The following is a 22612-nucleotide window of genomic DNA, read 5'->3' on the forward strand; positions in this document are numbered from 1 at the left end:
ACTCCCCCACACCCACACAGTGGTTCCTTTCATGTCAAGGACCCCCAAGTTGACACTATAATTAGCCCACGGACCCCTCATTTGAAAAGATATGCCAGGGACCCCCCCATAAGAGATTTGTGTACGGCTCTAGCAGTGACCCCTAAAGCATCAGAAGGCATAAAGCCCACTGCTTTGTGCGTTCCAGTGGGCCCTGCATGGTCCAGGAAAGGTTGAGGAGCACTGCTTTAACCCATTTTGGGGCGGGAAGCCCTTTTGGTGTTAGCATTATGCTATGCTTTAGCTATTGAAAAATAGCAGACCTGCAAGCTCGTAGCGCCTGACATAGAAACGTAGCTTTTTCAGAAGACTGTCAGGATGTAGAAGACCTTTTTAGAATCTGATCTCAGGTCAAAATGGGCCAATATAGAGATTGGTCAAAAGAACATCGTTATGCGACAGTGTGGTCTTCAACCCTTTTCGTATAAAGGCAGTTTAACTCTCTCTCTCTCAGAGAGAGCGAAAGCGAGAGCGAGAGAGAGAAATGAAACCGGTCGCCAACGCTCCGTCATTTAGCTGGGGACCACCTGGAACCGCCTAAAGGACCGCCCGGTGGTCCGAAAACCAGCAGTATGTCAAATGGAGGAGCAGTACAAATGGAAGTCGCTAACCCCATGGCAATGAAGAGCAGTCAGTCAGTCAGTCATCTTCTTGTTGTTTCAAACAAAGGGTCAATCAAAGCAGGGCTTTTAGAAAGTGTCGCAGAGTAGCATGGACACATCCATGTATGATGAGATATTTTATGTATTATGATGGAGATCTTTAATTCATGGCGTAACCAGTGTTTGGCATTAGAGTGTTTTATTTATCGTTCCACTGCCCGTTTCATGAACTTGTGCTTTCTTTGCCTCAGACCACAGGACCGCAAAATAGAAATAAGTCCATCCATACATCCATCCATCTTCAAGCGCTTATCCGTAGTCGGGTCGCGGGGGCAACAGCTCCACCAGAGAGCTCCAGACTTCCCTCTCCAGAAATAAGTCACTGACTGTATTGTGCATGTGTTCTTATTTTAACCACAATGTCTAATGAGTAAAATAAAATAAAATAAATATAATTACAGTGTAGCTTGAAGCACTTAAGCCCTATATGTATTTGTCACCCAGTGGATAGCATGGATAGCCACGGGCGAATGTGTCCAATATTATATCCAATCACTCTGGGTGCGAGTGTGAGATCATTGAAGACCACCAGCCAATGGGAATCAATGCTCCGGGTGCGAGTGTGAGGTCATTGAAGACCAACAGCCAATGGGAATCAATGCTCTGGATGCGAGTGTGAGGTCATCGAAGACCACCAGCCAATGGGAATCAATGCTCCGGGTGCGAGTGTGAGGTCATTGAAGACCAACAGCCAATGGGAATCAATGCTCTGGATGTGAGTGTGAGGTCCTTGAAGACCACCAGCCAATGGGAATCTCAATGCTCTGGATGTGAGTGTGAGGTCCTAGAAGACCAACAGCGGGAGTCAAGAGGGAGTCAATGCGGGCGGTGTAATAATGCAAAGGTCCAAGGTTCAATCCCACTCTGCTCATGGATGGTTCTGTCCCAAAAGGCACTGACGTCACATAGATGACTTATACCTGCTAAATACTCACACGACTGAGAGAAAGATACATGCTTTAGTTTTTACACAACGGTCCTCAGCCTACAGTGCGTATGTATGCACTGCAGGTTGCTACGGTGACGTGTGTGTGTGTGTGTGTGTGTGTGTGTGTGTGTGTGTGTGTGTGTGTGTGCTATGCTAATGAAATGATAGTGATAATAAAACTTTAATTATATACAGTAGCACCTTTCAAAACTGGGTTACAGAGCGCTTTACAATAGACAACAACAGAAAGCAGCAGGAGAGAGAGAGAGAGAGAGAGAGAGAGAGAGAGAGAGAGAGAGAGAGACAGAGACAGAGACAGAGACAGAGACAGAGACAGAGACAGAGACAGAGACAGAGACAGAGAGAGAGCATAGAATGCGACCCGTCATAAACCACATGAATCCAATGCGTCCCAAATATGGAGGCAGACATTTGGCAGATTCAGCAGATCTACAAGCTCACAGTGTGTAGCGTTGCGACACATCGAGAGCTTGTATTCATGCTAGTTTTGTAGGGGAGGCAAGAGGAGGAGAAAAGGAGGCGATCATGTACAGAGCCAACTAAGCATATATATATATATATATATATATATATATATAACGGGGTGTAGAAAAATAACTAGAAAATATCTTCACTTGAAATCAAGAGCAGAAACTTGAAGGCAGAGCTCCGTGGAGAGACGGTGGATCTGACGCTATAAAAACTCACACGAGATAAAGCAGAGCTGTCGACTCGCTCACCCGTGATGTGAAATATTATGCACAGTGTCTCGGCGCTGCGCTGGCACCGCGCACGAGAAATGTAATGCTGCTCAATGTATTGGTTTGTGTGTGAGACACACACACACAGTCACGGACGGGACCGCGCACGCACTCACGCACGCACGGGTCTGTAACCGTGAGCGGGAAATGGAACCAAATGGACTCTTTAACAGGTCTGTAACCGCTGAGGGTTCAATTCAGACTGGGATATTTATGAAAAGCAATAGAATACACCCGCAATACACACTGGGTATTTTCTCGGTACAACACGAGTATTTCATTATTTAATGAAGCAACGTTTCGGTCCCTCCGGAAGGAAGGAAGGTTCCGGAGGGACGAAACGTTGCTTCATTAAATAAGAACATACTCCATGTACCAACGAGCAGATACACAGTGTGCGGGGGTGTATTCTATAAGCAATGTTACACGAGAGGGTGTTGTTTAACGTGACTATTGCCACGACAGTCCGGGGAACGAGACGAAGTCGAGTTCCGCAAGCATCACTGAAGAAGAACAAAACCCTAGACCAGGACTGGGCCTCGTGTCTTACGTCAATATCATGGTTGTTTTTGGTCAGAATTACTCAGTCCAGACAGACAGACAGAGTTTAAGAGGACTCCACAGAGAGTGGAGTCTATGACTGTACTGTGTTTTCGTCTTTTTAACCTTCTTTGTATGTTGGTTGCATGCAATGCAATCAATCAAACCACGGCCTTCTGACAGCTGTCCAGACAGACACACACACACACACACACACACAGAGACAGCCACACACACAGACCTTCTATGTGCTGCAGGGCGGTCTGGCAGCTGTCGAGCGATGGGAACTGGAAGGGGTTGGTGCAGGTCCGCAGGGCGTGGCACACGCAGCGGCCATCTTGGATGTTGCAGCCGGTCACCAGGTTCTCGCTGCAGGGTTCGAAGCCCAGCAGTTGGCCCGCCTCCCAGTCCTCGTCTATATTAGCCAATGGGAACACGGACAGACACAGCGAGGTGAATGGGTCTGCCAATGGCAACGCGGGATATAGAGACAAATAGGTCACGCACTGTACGGTGGGGCAGTGCCATGGTACGCAATGACGCGTGCAGTTATGCAGTATAGGCTCACTTTTGAATGGCTGCCCCGAGGTCTGAAACTATACTCTGAAAAAACGCCACCTGAGACAATAATAATAATAATACTAATAATAGTCTTTATCGGGAGTGCCTCCTAAGCCCTGTAAGGCCGCAACGCAACATTAACCCAGACTCTGCAACGGCCCTATATATGGCAACATGGACCAATGACAAAGCTTCTAGGACATTTTTTTTAATGCAGATTGTATACTCTCTAATGCAGGGGTGCCCACACTTGAGAGCTACTTTCACAATGACCAGCTCAACAAGATCATCTCATCCAAAAGAGTATTATCCCATTGCTGAAAACAGCAGCACTGGTGTTATACATACTATAAGACAAACACGCTTGGAAAGGGAAATAGAGAGAGGAAAATGGAATTCGTAGTTATTTGTATATGACTTTGTATTTGTATTGCATTTGTATTGTGTGTTTCAGCTGAAAGGCTCTTTTAAATCAATCAGTCACCTTAATTCAAGTAGGTTTTTTTTTATGATATATATTTTGGGGCATGTCATGTGGTCTACCTGCAAAGCCTTTGTGATCTATACTGGTAGATCGCGATCTACCTTCTGGGCACCCCTGCTCTAATGGCAGCAGTGGCACACTATTTTGAGTATACTATAGCAAACAAAACAAACAAAAGAAATCACAAATGTGTGAAGCGAGGGACGCTCTATAATCCATCGTACAAAACTTGAACTCAGGATTAAACTGGAGAAATCTAAAAATGATTGGATCAGACTTCCTTCGGATACATGGCGAATGCATTTATTCCTTGCATTGTGCCTACACATGTTGCGACCTGCGGTCGCAACATGTGTAGGCACAGTGCACTGAAGTCTTTTAATTCCCCCCCCCCCCCCCCCGCCTTTCTTTTTTTTTAACCCATTTAGGCCTGACGTTGAAATAAAAAAAAAAGTCTTCTAAATCCTGACAGTTTTCTGAAATACCCTATGCTTCTATGTCGGCAGTTTCCCAACATTTTCATGTCAAGGACCCCCAAAAAATATATGAAATTGGTCGCCGACCCCCCCCCCCCCCCCCCCCATTAAAAAAGCATTACTTTACACCTACATAGATGGTGCATTACATTCACCCATTCACACACCTACATAGATGGTGCATTACATTCACCCATTCACACACACAGACCTTTACATAGATGGTGCATTACATTCACCCATTCACACACAATTTCATACACCTTTACATATTGTGCCACACACACACACACACACACACACACACACACACACACACACACACACACACACACACACACACACACACACACACACACACACACACACACACACACACACACACACACACACACACACACACACACACACACACACACACACACACACACACACACACACACACACACACAGTATTCTGTACTGAAACGGTACCGCGTAGGTAGCGGGGATTTTTTTTATATTGAGCTCCTAAAACAGGGATGTTTCTGTAATGTGATCACCTCAATCTGAGCTTCAATTCGGAGAAAAACGCAGCTAAAGATGGTCTGGACGGAGGTAAAATATAGAATGACGTCACAACAGAGAAGCCAAGAACCGGCAAATATAATATCTGCGATGCCGGATCGCATTGTACCACTAAAGGGTTGTAGAAAACATAATGCGAATCCGAAGTCGCCCTTAGCAGGAAAACGAGTTAACCCATTCTGACCTGAGATCAGATCAGATTCTAAAAAAGAAATGTCTTCTACATCCTGAGAGTTTTCTGAAAAAGCTATGTGTCTATGTCAGTCGTTCTTCGATTTTTCCAAAAATAGCAGACCTACAAGCTCGTAGCGCGCCACTCGGTGGCACGCTATGAGCTTGTAGATCTGCTATTTTTCAATAGCTATAAAGCATGACATGATGCTAACCCTACCTACCTAACAAACAGATTGGACACAAATCACATTATATTTGCAAAAAAAAGAAAGTGCAATACTCCAGGAAAATGTGGGTTGTTTTTAGTTACCGTCCAACACTGGCAATGTATGAGGCAGAGTGCCAAGTCATTCCACAGCCTGGAATGAGACAGGAGGAGAGTAGAAGGCTGACACAGCATCTTTATTGTAAAGATGAAGCGGTTGGACAGAAGACCCGGAGGCACGTTTAACCACATATCACAGGCGGCGGGCTGCCAAAAGCTATAGGAGTGATGCTGTAACGTACAGCTTAACACGTCCTGGGCGGGAACCACCTTTTGGTGTTGGAATGCTTCAGCTATTGAAAAATAGCAGATCTGCAAGCTCATAGCACGCCACAGAGTGGCGCGCTACGAGCTTGTAGGTCTGCTATTTTTGAAAAATCGAAGAACGACTGACACAGAAACATGGCTTTTTCCGAAAACTGTCAGGATCTAGAAGACATTTGTTTAGAATCTGACCTCAGGTCAAAATGGGTTAACACATTCTGGGCGGGGACCACCTTTTGGTGTTTGAAGCTACAAGCTCATAGGTCTGCTAATTTTTGAAAAATGGTGAAAAATGTGGCGCAAATCTTTGAGTATATATATATATATATTCTTTCAGAGCCAACGTTTTTAAGTCAAATCTTTGCTTCTGGTGGGGGTCAGATGGGGGGGGTCGGTGGGCGATTACATATCATTTCCGGGGTCCTTGACGTGAAATAGTTTGAAAACGACTGACGTAGAAACGTAGGTTTTTCATAGGGTCTAAGTGTGTTAACACGGGCAGCAGGAGATGGAGACGAGGTTGGACTGCCCCGAGAGGTCAGCCCTGTTCGCTGGCATGCCAAGGTTCTCTGATAAGACACCTCAGAATGGAGGGATGGAGATGTGTTTCCACCGTTAGTATTTTAGAGCGGGTTTGCTAGTTTTTATTTAGTTTTTATTTTTGGTGAAAACGCTTAGTTTTAGTTTGGTTATAGTTTAGTTTTTTCGTACTTTAGGTTTAGGGTTAGCGTGGCTACATGCTGAAAACTGCCGTAAAACTTGTTGGAGAAATGAGGAAATTAATCAAACGAATAAAACTGTGGGTGTTTTGTCTATAATAGTTTTAGTTCGTTTTGAGGACACACAATAGTTTCAGTTTAGTTATCGTTTTTTTAATTTAGTTTTAGTTTCTATTAGTTTCAGTTAACTAAAATGTTTTGTTAATTCTAGTTTTCGTTTTTTAGTTAGTTTTAGTTAACTATTATAACCTTGCAGCACACACGATGAGTCAACGTCCTTTTCACACGGGTTCATAATTATATTTACCTCTCTCATGGACAGAAGCGGACGCTTATCGGGTCGAAGCGCGTCCGTTGCTTCTGGCGTCCATGACAGGTGAATAAAACCATGTGAGAAGGACATGGATTCATTGTGTGCTGGTTATAGTTCCTCATTTCCGTCGTCTTTGTTATAGGCCCGCTATGGTATAGAGCGTCGTAGTCCCGCCCCCTTTCAGAACGAGTGGCCCATAGGGAATGGTTCTCCATTCATGTTCTCCATAGGCTTTTCAAAAAGCATTTATTTAAAGACACCGTCACCATCCGAGTTGGCTTTGTCCGCGGCGTAACCGTCTTTATATAAATACTTTTTGAAAAGCCTATGGATAAAAATGAATGGAGAATAATTTCCTATGGGCCACTCGTCGTTCTGAAAGGGGCCGGGACTGCGACGCTCTCTATAGGAGAGATGTTTGGTTTGGGTTTTGCGTTGGGCGCCCACGTTTTAACCTTCCATGGGTTAGTTTTAACCTGCCACGCATCCACTTGCACTCTACATAATGTGCTGCTTCCAATGGCCTGCGTCTCCAAATCGGCGCAATGAATGCCGTTTCTGGGGGGGGGGGGGGGGGTTCAGCGGCCGGCGGCAGGCGCTTGCGATACTTGCGGTCGGGTTTTTTCACCACCGACTGAGAGAACAACCGGTCAAGACACCACACACACACACACACAGCATTTTGTAACATCCGGTTACAGATACGTGGCTCGTCAAAATAAGGGTTGCTCGCAACAAAACCTTGGCAATGCGTGATAGATAGATTAATGAATCCTCGCGGTCAACCGGTTAGTATGTCAAACCAACGTATATATATATATATATGAACCTCGCCGATTTACCTTATCGCTCATCCGGAACGGACATTCTCCCGTTGCATGCCGTGAAACGCCGAGCTGAGCCCATTCCCAGGACATTCTCTGACACGCTCTGCGGCGCTCTGCGGGTCAGCCAGGATGAGGAGCACCGAGAGACAAAGCGCGGCCACATGAGTGTGTGGAGAAGCGAGTGAGTTTCTCCCGTTCGACGTTTATCCCATTCTGACCCGAGATCAGATTCTATAAATGTCTTCTACATCCGGACAGTTTTCTGAAAAAGCAGTGTTTCCTATGTCAGTCGTTCTTCGATAGCTAAAGCATAGCATAATGCCAACACCAAAAGGGGTTTGCGCCCAGAATTGGTTAATCACAGCTGCAGGGAATTAAGCTAGACGAGCAGACCGCTGCTTCTGAGACAGATGGACGCGATGTTGTGCTTCCTTGAAGCTCCCATCAGGGAGAACCTAAACTCTATCTATTCCATCCATCTATCATCTTATCCAATGAATGAATGAAATATTTATGTCCATGTCGTGCCACTTTGGCCCATCCCATATGGGATTATAGGACGACACATTTGACAGAATAAATTGAAAACAACCGACATCACAGGCACTCACTCATGGACTAATAGGTCACATACAGTATACACTCCCACACACACACAGGAAGAATGCACATGATCTCCCAGAGATTCTACACAGGTGCTGGAGAAAAGAATATATATATACGTACAATGAAAAGGAAGCGATGTCCTTATGCTGTGTCCTCATTATTTTGTATTATTTGCAATGTTTTTACTGGTTTGCAGCTTATTACTCATTTAGTCTGCGCCTCTAATGCTTTCCTATTCTACGTGGCTTCTAAAGAGTCATGGCCCTATTAGTGCCGCTACTATTTTTGAGTGGTGCAACCACTCCAAGGAACAGCAATGTCCGTGTCCGCCTATGTGCTTGTTCACCTATGTATGTGTTCACCCATGTATGTGTGAGCCACCGGTATGACTGAGTACCAGTAGGGGGCGCTGTTTTGCCAGAAACAGAGAGAGTGAGATAGTATTAGTGCTGCACTGTTGCCTGCTAATATGAGAGAGAGATAGAGAGTGAGAGGGGGGGGGGGGGGGGGGAAGGGAGTTGCACCACCTCCAGTTCACACGGGTGTGATTTTTTTAATATAATTAAGAGTGCTCGGCCTAATTCCAGCCATATCCTTTCGGATGCGGTGGTGGGTGTGTCTTGCTGGATTACCCTCATTGCAATAGAGCTTGTTCCTTGGTGGCCTGCCCTGGGAGGAAACAGGGAAACACTGTGGTTCTGTTTCTGACACCGCCTGCACACCACGCTCCAGTGCTGCTCCAGGGAAATGATGGATTCAAACCAAACAACACTTAAACACAGGGCCAATTATATACTTCATGGTGCTGCCAGCGGCATTAAATCGGAGAGAAAAAAAAAGAGATCTAGATTCTAGACACCTGACCTGACATGCCTTCTCATTTAGTGAAGAATCACTAGTTGACTGCGAGGAAGACATTCTGGGGCGGGAACCCCTTTTTTTTTGGCGTTTCAAGCATTTACGTTATACTTTAGCGGTTGGAAAAAATAGCAGATCTACAAGCTCGTGTAGATCTGCTATTTTTGAAAAATCATGAGAATGTGCCGCAAATCTTTGAATATATTTATTCTTACAGAGTGAACTTTTTCTTTTTTTTTAATGTTTTGTTGTGGCTTTTTTGTGGCTTTTTTAAATGTTTTTTTTGTGGCTTTTTTATGGAGGGACAGACAGACAGTAGGCTGACAGGAAATGGGGCTGACTGGGAAAAAAAAATGGGGGAGAGAGATGGGGGGGGGGGGGATGACATGCAGTGAGGCCGTCGGGATGGGGAGTCGAACCAGCAGGACACTGCCAGACCGGATTACCAGCCAAGGTGCCTGGACCGCTGAGCCATGGCCCATGCAGGCCCAGGCCAGAGTGAACGTTTTTAACTCAAATCTTTGCTTCTGGGGGGGGGGGGGGGGGGGGGTTCATATTTTCAGATTGGGGGTCGGCGGCCAATTACATATAATTCTGGGGCTCCTTGACATAAACAACCAATATCGTTTTTCTGAAAAATGTTTGACATTTGTAGGAATCTGTAGGAAAGTTTGAAATGGGTTGACCACTTACTGTAGCAAAACAAACATGCGTCAAAGGACAACTTTAGTTTTTTTTTTCAACCAAGGTTCATGTTTTAGGTTGCTATTAGAGAAAGTAAAAGATGATATATATATATATTTTTTTTTTGCTGCTTTCTTTCGTTTTAGGGATTTTAGTTGTTTTTGACAGGGGGGCGGAATTCACTGAATATGCAGGTAGCCTACTGGGGGGAAGACACACTGTGTGTTTGACACTTTCGGTAGATCTCGTGATCTTTTGTGGCCAGATGAAATTTCTTGGGGTCTAGTAGGACTATAGTAAATAATACAAAAGAATAATCGCTATGAAATTTGGTAAAAAAAATACATATTTAGCCCCATGCTCGAATGCCCCCCGCCCCCCCCCCCCCCCCCCTGTCCAAAAACAGCTAAAATCCCTAAAACGAAAGAAAGCAACAAATGGAATAAAATTAACACTATTTTTTTTTACATTCTCTAATGAAAACATGAACTTTGGTTGGAAAAAAAAAAACTAAAGTTGCCCTTTAAATGTACTTGTATCCGTCTCTACACAAAAGTTCTTCACCAAAAACAGCCGATCTACAAGCTCACAGCGCATTGCAATATTATGCGACACGCTGTGAGCTTTCTCGACGGGCAGTTTCTGTCCAAAACGTTCTCCCCCAGGACAAGGATGCTTAGATTCCAGTGGTTAACCCATTCTGAACTGAGATCAGATTCATACGAGGTTTCCACTGGACACACACTGGTCTGATCAACCCATTCTGACCTGAGATCAGATTCTAAAAATGTCAGTCGTTCTTCGATTTTTCAAAAATAGCAGACCTACAAGCTCGTAGCGTGCCACTCGGTGGCGCGCTATGAGCTTGTAGATCTGCTATTTTTCAATAGCTAAAGCATAACATGATGCTAACACCAAAATGGGTTCCCGTTCAGAATGGGTTAACCCTTTACTGCCATATACTGTACTCTGCAGAGACTACAGTACACACACCGCCGCACGAGGGTTGTTTGCCAAACGCGCGAGTCAGGCTTTTTTCTGTTGGAAAATCTCATCAGCAAAGGATCGGGATCGTTAATCTTTATTCGAATATCGACGCCATTCTCGAGAGCGCGAGCGGACGGTTAATTTTTATTGGTATTGATACCATTCTCGAGACTGCTTAACCCATTCTGACCCGAGATCAGATTCATACGAGGTTTCCACTGGACACACACACACACACACACAGGTCTGATTAACCCATTCTGACCTGAGATCAGATTCTAAAAATGTCAGTCGTTTTTTTCAAAAATTAGCAGACCTACAAGCTCATAGCGCGCCACTCGGTGGCGCGCTATGAGCTTGTAGATCTGCTATTTTTCAATAGCTAAAGCATAACATGATGCCAACACCAAAACGGGTTCCCGTTCAGAATGGGTTAAACCATCTGGGACTGAGAGCAGATTCTACAAAAATGTGTTCCCGCGATTCTGAATCATGAAACCACCTGTTTCTATAGCAGTGGTTTTCAAACTATTTCATGTCAAGCACCCCAAAAATGATCTGTAATTGGCTGCATTTTTTCAAATGAAAGTATAACATAATGCTTAAAAAACACCAAAAAAAAGGGGGGGTTCCCCGTTCCCGTCCGGAATGGACTAACGACCCCGAGTCTTTGTTGATACCGCCGTCGATAGTCTTCCATGATTCACTGGGACGAAGAGACGCCGTCTCTTTTCCCAAAAAATAAAGTGCCATCGCTTTTATTACTCAACTGCGAGACCGTGACTTGACGTCTGACATTATAGCCTTTTTCCCCCACCAGAGTTTAATTTGGTACAAATAATTATGCTGAATGTTGAAGATGACGTTGTGTTTATAGCGTCAGTGAGTGTTTCATTTTCAAACTGAAGTGCTGGTTCACGTCCGTACCGTACCGTACCGTACCGTAGTAACCGTAGCCGTACCGTACCGTCACTCGAACCGTCTCCGTCAGGTGGAAACGTGAAATGTCCAAAAAACGCTTAGCGTTTCAGGATAGCAAAAGCTTTAGGGTGACGCAGTAGTATGGTATAGGGAGTAAATTAGAGTAGTTTCCGATACTCGTACTCGTATACTCGGTACTCGGAACCGGCCCCGATATACTTTGACCCGAGTACCAAAACATGCAGTTGACACTATAGGCTGAACGAATGCAACGGGAGCCAGTCTGAGGCAACACTGCAGCAAACCCAACACTTTTTGCAGTCCGCACACGGACGCGCGCACACACACACACACACACACACACACACACGCGCACACAAACACACACACGCACACACACTAATAATACCATATTTACAAGCTCACAATGCCCACACAATGTAATCCCGATTTATTGTTTGGGAATACGACTATATGTTTTGACACATTCTGTCCGTGGGCAGAAACATATCGACGTGAGACCGTTGTGCGAGCGACCGCTCTGAACAACTATCTAGGCATCAAGCCCAAAGACACGACTAACAGTATACACAACATAAACTAACAGTAGACGTCAGAAACAAGCCCCCAAAGAACCCGCCATGACAACAGGAGAAACTAAGTGCCAAAGTCGGCTATAATAAGCAGACTTGGCAACACTGTTTCTTTGTCTGCATGCCGGACGCCACAGTGCACTAGGACACCGTGTGTGTGTGTGTGTGTGTGTGTGTGTGTGTGTGTGTGTGTGTGTGTGTGTGTGTGTGTGTGTTGTGTGTGTGTGTGTGTGTGTGTGTGTGTGTGCATGTGTGCCTGTGTGTGTGTGTGGTGCGCATGTGTGTGCACCGATGCCTGGCACGGTGTGAAAGGTGCATGTCTGTCTGTGTTTTTGGCTGGGAGGCGTCCATATTTAGCAGCTATTTAGAACAAGTGTCATTTCAAAGTCAGCAGCGCCGACAGCCAATCGGTTCGCTCCGCTCACAGACAGACACCCCTCGGGGCCCAATGGCAAACGCTCGGCTGGGGTCACGGAGGAGTGGCAGCATCTGGACAATTAGCATAGTTTTGCCAATAGGCAACCAGGCCATTCCCTCGCGTGCGTGCGTGCGTGCGTGCGTGTGGACAAATTTCCTCGTCCTCACAACAGAAATGTTTGAGTCTAACCCATTTAGAACCGAGACCAGATTATACAAAATGTCTTTCTATGTCACTGATTTTCAAACTATTTCATGTAATTATATGTAATTGGCCGCCGACCCCCATCTGAAAATATGTTGTTCCACCATGGAAGATTTAAGTAAAAAAAAAACTGAAAGAATTTAATATCCAAAGATCTGCACCACATTTTCATGATTTTTCAAAAATAGCAGATCTATAAACTCGTAGCGCGGCACTCGGAGCTTTATAGATCTGCTATTTTTTTTTCTCAATTAGCTAAAGTATAGCATAATGCTTAAAACACCAAAAGGGGTTGAACGGTCTAAACTATAGAGTTAGGATTAGGCGTTTAGGGGTTCGGGTTGGGAGTTACACCTGATTATATCTAGTGTCATGCTTTGTCTCAGTGTATCACGTAGAAAACAGCAGCTGGTACAACAAGCGCACAACGAGCCTGAGGATACACTGTTCAGAGCACGACACTGGTGAGCAACTAGAACTCAGGGATACGGTAAAAAAAAGGAAAATAAACAATATTAAAAATGGCATTCATAAAACTGGTGTCCTAGAATGAAAAATAGCAATACAAACACGTGCGTGCGTGCGGGGTAGGGGGTTGTCTAAGTGAGAGGAGTAACTAGTGCGCATAATCAATCGCTTCGTCATGTTTGACATGTCGTGCTAGACGAACGCAGTGAGGTTCCGTCATGATTGACACGTGTCAGAACAAACGCGGAGGTTGCTCAATACTACAAATCCTCGCAGGAACGTCGTTTCTCAGTCCATCCATCTTCAACCACTTATCCGTAGTCGGGTCGCGGGGGCAACATCTTCACCAGAGTGCTCCAGACTTCGCTCTCCAGAGCAACATTAGTGACTTCCTCCCGGGGGGGGGATCCCGAGACGTTCCAGGCCAGTGAGTCGATGTAATCCCTCCACCTGCGCCTTGGGTCTGCCCCCCAGAGGAGACTTCCCAGTGGACGTGGTCCTTGGTCTGCCCCCAGAGGAGACCCTCCCAGTGGGATGTGGTCCTTGGTCTGCCCCCAGAGGAGACCTCCCAGTGGGACGTGGTCCTTGGTCTGCCCCCAGAGGAGACCTCCCAGTGGGACGTGGTCCTTGGTCTGCCCCGGGGTCTCCTCCCAGTGGGACGTGATCCTTGGTCTGCCCCGGGGTCTCCTCCCAGTGGGACGTGATCCTTGGGTCTGCCCCCCAGAGGAGACCTCCCAGTGGGACGTGCATCGAGGACCTCCCTAGGGAGACGCCCCTCGAAAGGCATCCTATAACCCCGAACCACCTAAGCTGGCTCCTTTCCATGCAGGCGAAGGAGCAGCGGCTCTACTCCGAGTCTCTCCCCGCGTGACTGAGACAGAGATACTTAAATTCCTCCTCGTTTCTCGATATTTAAAATGCTTCATGTTTTTTTGGGGGTTAAATAACTCACACGTACAGGAATGTGGTCCAAGACATTGCAAACATAGCCGATCTACAGGCTCACAACACGTTGCTTGTGCTGCTTTGCCATCTTTCAAATTTTATGAAATTTAAGTATGAAGAACGAAGATGACATTGCAATGTAGCCTCGAGGTGCAACGGTAGGCCTGAATTGAACTAATCGATCCAATAGGATAGGATGTAACCATTGGTAATTTAACCGCTTCTTTCCGTCAACAGACACAGAATCACAGGGTTTCTGCTTTGGATATTTTGGTGCCCCCTGAGTCAATAACCTCTTGGAATATTTCAGTTCAACAATGAAAGAAATAACAACAATAAGGTCTGCACACTGCATCAGCTCCACTTGTTCATTTGCTGTTCAAAGTTTCCATCACAACAGTGTTCTCCTTCAGTAAATACCTCTAGTTTGACAGACAGACTGTAGTGTTCCTGTGATGCCATAGTAGGCCCAGAGACAATCATAGCCCCACTAGAGTCAAGACGTGCGTTATTTCATTGGCATGTTAAGTCGAATGAACAGATTATCATTTATTTTGTTTCCCAAGGTCTTAATCCATTTTGGACTGAGGAAGATTCTACAAATATCTTCTAAATCCTGATAGTTTTCATGAAAAACCCATGTTTCTATGTCAGTGGTTCTCAACCTATTTCATGTCAAGGACCCCCAGAATTATCTGCATTTGGCTGCAGACCCCCATCCGAAGATCTGTTGTTCCAGGGACCTCCCCGAAGCTGATATTTGAGTTCAAATCGTTAGCTCTGAAAGAATATATTCAAAGATTTGCACCACATTTTCACGATTTTTTTTAAAATAGCAGACCTAGAAGCTCATAGCGCGGCACTCCGTGTCGCGCTATGAGCTTGTAGATCTGCTATTTTTCAATAGTTAAAGTATAACAATGCTTAAAACACCAAAAAGGGATTCCCGCCCAGAATGGGTTAAACTAATGAGTTAAACTAATATTATCGCGGGCTGCCGGGTGGAAATGTGTGTCTAGTCTGAAAAACGGTTACTTGTCAAGAAATGTGTGTGTGTGTGTGTGTGTGTGTGTGTGTGGGGGGGGGGGGTGAACTGTGTGTGCAACAGGATATAGTTATTATTTAATCACAAGACTTTTTCAGTTAATACTTTTTGCTTAAATATTTATAAAACCCAAACACAGCTTTTGGTGATTCTGTATAGGCCTTCAGTATGTACACTTTGTACAGTATAGCTATATAAATATTTCAGGATTTAGAAGGAGTTTCTTTTTCTTTTTTTTTTCTTTTTTGTCGGCCTCAGTCAAAAATGAAAAACAGCAAAATCTTCAGATCTGTAGATCTGCTATATTTGCTACGTTTACGCTGTTGCACAAAAAACTTAGGGCATTCATTAACCATTCTGGGCGGGAACCCCTTTTGGTGTTTTTAGCATTACGTTATGCTTTAGCTGTTGAAAAATAGCAGATATACAAGCCGAGTGCTATATGAGCTGGAACCCTGCAGGTCTGCTTGTACGAGCTTGTAGCTCTGCTATATTTGAAAAATCTTGAAAATGTGGCACAAATCTTTGAATGTGAATGTATATTCTTTCAGAGCGGGGAGGGGGGGGGGTCGGCCGCCATTTACATATAATATTTGGGGTCCTCAACATGAAATATTGAGCACCACGGAATATAGAAACAGGCATTTCAGAAAAGGATTTAGAAGATTTTTTTTTTAATTTCGACGTCAGGCCTATATATATATACACACACACACAGTAATATATATATATATATATATATATCCCAAGCTGAAGTCGTAGCAGTTTTGTCGAGAAGTAAAAACATGTGCCGCATGGCTGTCGTACATCAGCGTAAACACCACGCAGTCATAATGTCAAGATGCACACGATACAGACATACACACTCTTATGATCATATGCATAAAACATTATGTTTTCTATGATTGTATACTTAATCATCATCATCATTTTTCGACCGCGGTCGAGATCATGGATTTCACAATGCCACGCCAGACTTCCCGGTCCTTCGTTGCCATCCCCAGTTCCTGCTTACTGATGCCTATGTGTCCCTATTAGCGATGACGTCAGGGAAAAGGACAGTTTTCTACCTCTGGTCTGCTTTGAGGCAGAAGAAGGGAACATATAACCTCATTGTCAGCTCTGTAGCAGTGGCCGGCAAACTGTGTTCTTCTGGATCGGACTAGTGAAGAAACACGGGGAAGGTTGCCGTTTATTAGATTAGTCGATGGGTGGCTCTTCCGAGACAGATTTTGCGCTCCCATTAGAAGGCGGGTGTAAGTGCCATCCAGCCTACTTCATGACGTACTTCATAAGATACAGCGAACCACTTCCGTTCCACTTAGTTAGTAGGCTCCTTAATAGCCGTCTGGTCAAAACTAAATAATGTCCCAGAATGCAGTTTGGGGCATTTTATTTGAAAACTATGTCTATGACAAATCTCAGCCCAGCTGGGATTTTTAGTTTCATCTTTCCCTCTGACAACGGCAGTACTCTCTCTGTGTGTGTGCGTGCGTGTGTGTGTGTGCGCGTGTGTGTGCATCATTAGCCCTAACGAGTGGACACCCCATTAGCTAAAGACCTGCAGGTGTGTCCCGTGTCATTACCTATCAATCAGTTGCCTTCACAACCTGTTATTAGGACAAGCCATCTTGATGCTGTCTGGTCCAGCACCGTGCTGCATTGGATTGCGGTGTACCAAAATATCACCATACTTGGGAGGTCCAGTGTGTGTGTGTGTGTGTGTGTGTGTGCGCGCGCGTGCGCGCGCGTGCGTGCAAATGTGCCAGCTTGCGCACGTGTGTGCATGTGAAAGAAATCACGTCAAGTTTTTGAACTGATTAAAATGTAACCAGAATTATTTCTGACAACGGGAGACAGAGTGCAGAAGAAAAAAGACAACATGTGTCCTCCATTCCCCCATGTTCCCAAACACCTGTAGTCAGTATAGTCCAACGCTAGCACGAACAACTTTCTCTCTCCCCCAAACACTAGCCTGGGGTCCACCTATGCTTTCTGTGGCATATAGGCAGCTCCCGGCAGGATCCGCCGGGAGAATCTAGACGCAGCTGCGCGACATGAGACTAATTCATTAGAGCGACAGAGAGTGAGAGTAGTGTGTGTGTGCGTCAATTTAACAAAGGTGCAGACGATCAGAAATCAGCAGAGAGTGATCGACGTTTGCGCTACTCTATGCCGAATTGAAGTGGACTCGGTCTCTCTCTCCAAACACTGTAGTCAGTCCAACACAAACACGAACAACTCTCTCTCTCTCCAAACACTGTAGTCAGTCCAACACAAACACGAACAACTCACTCTCTCTCCAAACACTGTAGTCAGTCCAACACAAACACGAACAACTCTCTCTCTCTCCAAACACTGTAGTCAGTCCAACACAAACACGAACAACTCTCTCTCTCTCCAAACACTGTAGCCAGTCCAACACAAACACGAACAACTCCCTCTCTCTCCAAACACTGTAGTCAGTCCAACACAAACACGAACAACTCTCTCTCTCCAAACACTGTAGTCAGTCCAACACAAACACGAACAACTCTCTCTCTCTCCAAACACTGTAGTCAGTCCAACACAAACACGAACAACTCTCTCTCTCTCCAAACACTGTAGTCAGTCCAACACAAACACGAACAACTCTCTCTCTCCAAACACTGTAGTCAGTCAAACACAAGCACAAACTCTCTCTCTCCAAACACTGTAGTCAGTCCAACACAAACACGAACAACTCTCTCTCTCTCTCTCCAAACACTGTAGTCAGTCCAACACAAGCACAAACTCTCTCTCTCCAAACACTGTAGTCAGGCCAACACAAACATGAACAACTCTCTCTCTCTCCAAACACTGTAGTCAGTCAGACGCAAGCACTCTCTCTCGCTCTCTCTCTCTCCAAACACTGTAGTCAGTCAGACGCAAGCACTCTCTCTCGTTCTCTCTCTCTCCAAACACTGTAGTCAGTCAGACGCAAGCACTCTCTCTCGCTCTCTCTCTCTCCAAACACTGTAGTCAGTCAGACGCAAGCACGAACAACTCTCCCTCTCTTCAAACACTGTAGTCAGGCCAACACAAGCACGAAGTATCTCTCCCTCTCTCCAAACACTGTAGTCAGTCCAACACAAGCACGAACTATCTCTCCCTCTCTCCAAACACTGTAGTCAGTCCAACACAAGCACGAACTATCTCTCCCTCTCTCCAAACACTGTAGTCAGTCAGACACAAGCACGAACTATCTCTCCCTCTCTCCAAACACTGTAGTCAGGCCAACACAAGCACGAACTATCTCTCCCTCTCTCCAAACACTGTAGTCAGGCCAACACAAGCACGAACTATCTCTCCCTCTCTCCAAACACTGTAGTAAGTCAGACACAAGCACAAGGTCTTCATTCACTATACAGTACATGCATACTGTTTCCACTACAGCGGTGGTGGTTCACAGACCTCTGCATGGCAAGGAAAAGGACCCCCCCCCCTTCTCTTTTCCCATGGTCACCGTTTGAACGCACATCACCTCCACGACGTGATGTGCGTATTTTTTACTATGGCCTCTGTAAGGACCCCCCATATTGACACTAATTAGCCAGCAGACCCCCCCCCCCCCATTTGAATTGAAAAGATACGACAAATTGTTTGTCTTTTCTGCCTTCATTGATTACTTTCAAGTGAAGACAGACAGGAGAGAGGGAGAGAGAGAGAGAGAGAGGGAGAGGGAGAGACAAGCAGCAATAGAGCGCCGCAGTCCCTCTCCCTTTCAGAAAAACGAGTGGCCCAGGAAATGAAAACCCAATGCATTCTCCCATCGGCACTTCTAATATCATTTATTTAAAGACGGTTACGCCGCGGACAAAGCCAACTCGGATCGTGACAAATCATGACAATGAACACAATGTTTTGGGGCCGATCAAATAATTTACAAGACGAAAAACAAAACAAATAGTGTCGTCTCCCGACTTTCTTTTCTTCTTTCTAACGATTTGATCGGCGCCCAAAAAACATTGTGTTCATCGTCACGATTCGTCACGATCCGAGTTGGCTTTGTCCGCGGCGTATAACCGTCTTGAAATAAATCATATTAGAAGTGCCGATGGGAGAATGCATTGGGGTTTTCATTTCCTCGTTTTTCTGAAAGGGGGAGGGACTGCGGCGCTCTATAGGGTCGCCATTGAACGGCGACGAACGGACACGCGACACGCTGTCAGGCCAGAGCCTATATATATATATATATATATATATATATATATATATATATATATGTGGCGTGCAACTGGACCACTCGACCAGCGGGCGCCCCCAAATATAAGACTGCTATAAAGAACATAATGGAGTTTACAGTATATATACAAGCTCCATGTGGTCCCCCCCCCCCCCCCCCCCCATCTCTCTGCCCTGTGTGGTTCCACCCCGTGCAACCACCAGGAGCTGCGGAGGCTAATGAACGACCAAAGCTGCCGTTCGCTATATATACACGTGCCTGCCTGCCTGTCTCTGTTATAGGCCCGGCGCTGCGCCGCAGAGCAGCGCAGACACCTGCTACCATGGCTTAATGTTATGCACGAAGCCTTCTGCTGTGGCTCTTTCATCAGCAGCAGCTATAGAAGACTCCATAATAAGGCACCTGGAGCGCCAACAACGCACCTCCTTCACTCTCTCGACACTGTCAGCACTTTTGCAGCACGATTATGTATTTTGTAGTCTATAGGTGTTTTCATAAGGCTATACGGCCATGAAGTATATATTATAGCTGCTTGCTTTTTGGACTCTTTTATACTGTGTGGTTCATGTGCTTCTTTTTTTAAATATATATTTTTTTTTCACCTCCCACTTTACAATTACATATCGTCACGGACACCGTCAGGCAGATAATCTGGCATCTCCAGAGTCCACCTTTTTGTATAAAAAATACAAAATACAAATACAAAAAAATATATAAAAATGTATCACTATAATTTTGGGGGGATGAATCAAAAACGCCACAAATCGCTGGTTGTAGGAGTGGTTGCACCGCTCACAAAATCTAAACGACACGACAGGTTTGACCCCGGTTTTAATGACCATTATGTTTGCAAACAGGCACTCCAAATCCTATACAACGAATGTGCGGGAGAGTCAAACTCTGTACAATTTGACGTATATAAAACCGGAGCGTCCTTCGACAAACTTTAAGTTGACCATGGCTGTTCGAATTCGAACGGGTTCATTGTGAGGAGAGAATAAAACGCTGAACTTCCCGAAACAATCCTTTAGAGGGGGTACAAAAAGCATCGCCGTAGCATATGTGGTTAACCCATTCAGGCCCGAGGACGATTCTACGAATCGGTTTTCTGAAAAACCCCATGTTTCTGTCAATCGTTCTCAGACAATGTCACGTCAAGGACTCCCAACGTTTTATGTATAATTGGCCGCCGACTCGCCTCTGAAAATATCTTGTTCCAGGGACCTCCTAGAAGCAACCATTTGAGTTAAAAAGACGTTTTCGCTCTGGAAGAATATATATTCAAAGATTTGCGCCGCCATTTCACGCTTTTTCAAAAAATAGCAAAACCTACAAGCTCGTAGATCTGCCATTTTCCCCAATAAAAAGTGTAACATAATGCTTCAAACGCCAAAAAGGGGTTCCCGCCCAGAATGGGTTAAGCATTTGGTTCTGACACAAACAAACAAACCTTGAACCCGGGCTGTGAAAGCCTCCGAGCCGACTTGATGTTTGCCTTTCTGCTGATATTTTATTGGGACAAAAGGCTGCAGGCTTAAGGATTTCAGCTGGGATCAGGGTCTCTCTCAACGAGGAAAAGACTTGATGATGAATGCTCCCTCTCTCTGAGAGAGAGAGAGAGAGAGAGAGAGAGAGGGAGAGAGAGAGAGAGAGAGAGGGAGAGAGAGAGAGAGAGAGGGAGAGAGAGAGAGAGAGAGAGACGAGGGAGAGAGAGAGAGAGAGTTGTACCAAGTCCATAGGCGGTTGGGGCGGGCGGGCGTGCGTGCGCCAAACACAGCCTAATCCTCTGCGTTCTCCCTCACTTCCGAAGCGTGTACAAATTGAACCAAATGGACCCCGCGAGGGTCCATTTGGTTCAATTTGTACACGCTTCGGAAGTGAGATTAACCCTATATACTCTCGACTGCGCAGTCGCTTGTTACGAGCGTATACTTTGGCACACTTTGGGAGAAATGACGCTAATATTACGCTGGAAGCGAGCGTTGAGACCTACTGTACATACAGTATCATTTGCATGATAATTATACAGAACTTGCGAATAGGTACTGAGAAGAGCCCCCCCCTCTCCTCTATCTCCAGTAGTAGTTGCCAGGTCCTGTAGGCCTGCTATCTCCTCTATCTCCAGTAGTTGCCAGGTCCTGTAGGCCTGCTATCTCCTCTATCTCCAGTAGTTGCCAGGTCCTGTAGGCCTGCTATCTCCTCTATCTCCAGTAGTTGCCAGGTCCTGTAGGCCTGCTATCTCCTCTATCTCCAGTAGTTGCCAGGTCCTGTAGGCCTGCTATCTCCTCTATCTCCAGTAGTTGCCAGGTCCTGTAGGCCTGCTATCTCCTCTATCTCCAGTAGTTGCCAGGTCCTGTAGGCCTGCTATCTCCTCTATCTCCAGTAGTAGTTGCCAGGTCCCACTGACAAATAATGCACTTCTGGAAAATGCGTCTGGCTGTAGCCCGCTGCTAAAACGCACCGTTAAGCCTGATCTTCGCTTATTACGTGGTGCCCAGGTGAAAACAATAGCTGATCTACATGGTCACGATGCATATATAGCCTGTGCCGTGTTGTGGGCTTGTAGATCTGCTTCAGGCTTCCACGGTTAAATATGGCAACAACGACTAAAAGATTAACGGCATTCCTTAACCAATTCAGACCCGAGCACGATTCTACAAAATGTTCTCGTTCTAAATCCTGACAGTTTTCTGAAAAACCTATGTTTCCATGTCAGTGATTCTCAAACTAGTTCACGTCAAGGACCCCCAGAATTATATGTATTTGACCGCAGGCGGACCCCAAATTTGAAAATATGATGTTCCAGGGACCTCCCGGAAGCAAATATTTGAGTTAAAAAAAAAAAAAACGTTAGCTCGCTCTGAAAGAATATATAGTCAAAGATTTGCGCCACATTGTCACGATTTTCCAAAAAGAGCAGACCTACGAGCTCGTATAGCGCGGCAACGAGTGCCGCGCTACGCTATTTTTTTTTCAATGGCTAAAAGTACAACAACATAATGCTTAAAACACCAAAAGGGGTTCCCGTTCAGAATGAGGTTAAATCTACCCCCGGGCCTAAAATATAAGATGTCCTCACAAGTATACAGCACTACAAAT

General features: G+C 45.4%; 1 protein-coding gene across 1 annotated transcript in view; it reads right to left on the bottom strand.

The window, feature by feature from the left end:
* Positions 1-22612, bottom strand: part of LOC308329987 (cysteine-rich motor neuron 1 protein-like) — a 171929-nt gene that overhangs the window by 131830 nt on the left and 17487 nt on the right. The window contains exon 2 of the mRNA XM_080784573.1: positions 3172-3345. Coding sequence (XP_080640699.1) covers positions 3172-3345 — 174 coding nt within the window. The remainder of the gene's footprint in view (positions 1-3171; positions 3346-22612) is intronic.

The sequence above is a fragment of the Protomyctophum bolini genome (genome assembly GCF_963924005.1).
Source record: "Protomyctophum bolini genome assembly, chromosome: 15".
Classification (NCBI taxonomy): Eukaryota; Metazoa; Chordata; class Actinopteri; order Myctophiformes; family Myctophidae; genus Protomyctophum; species Protomyctophum bolini.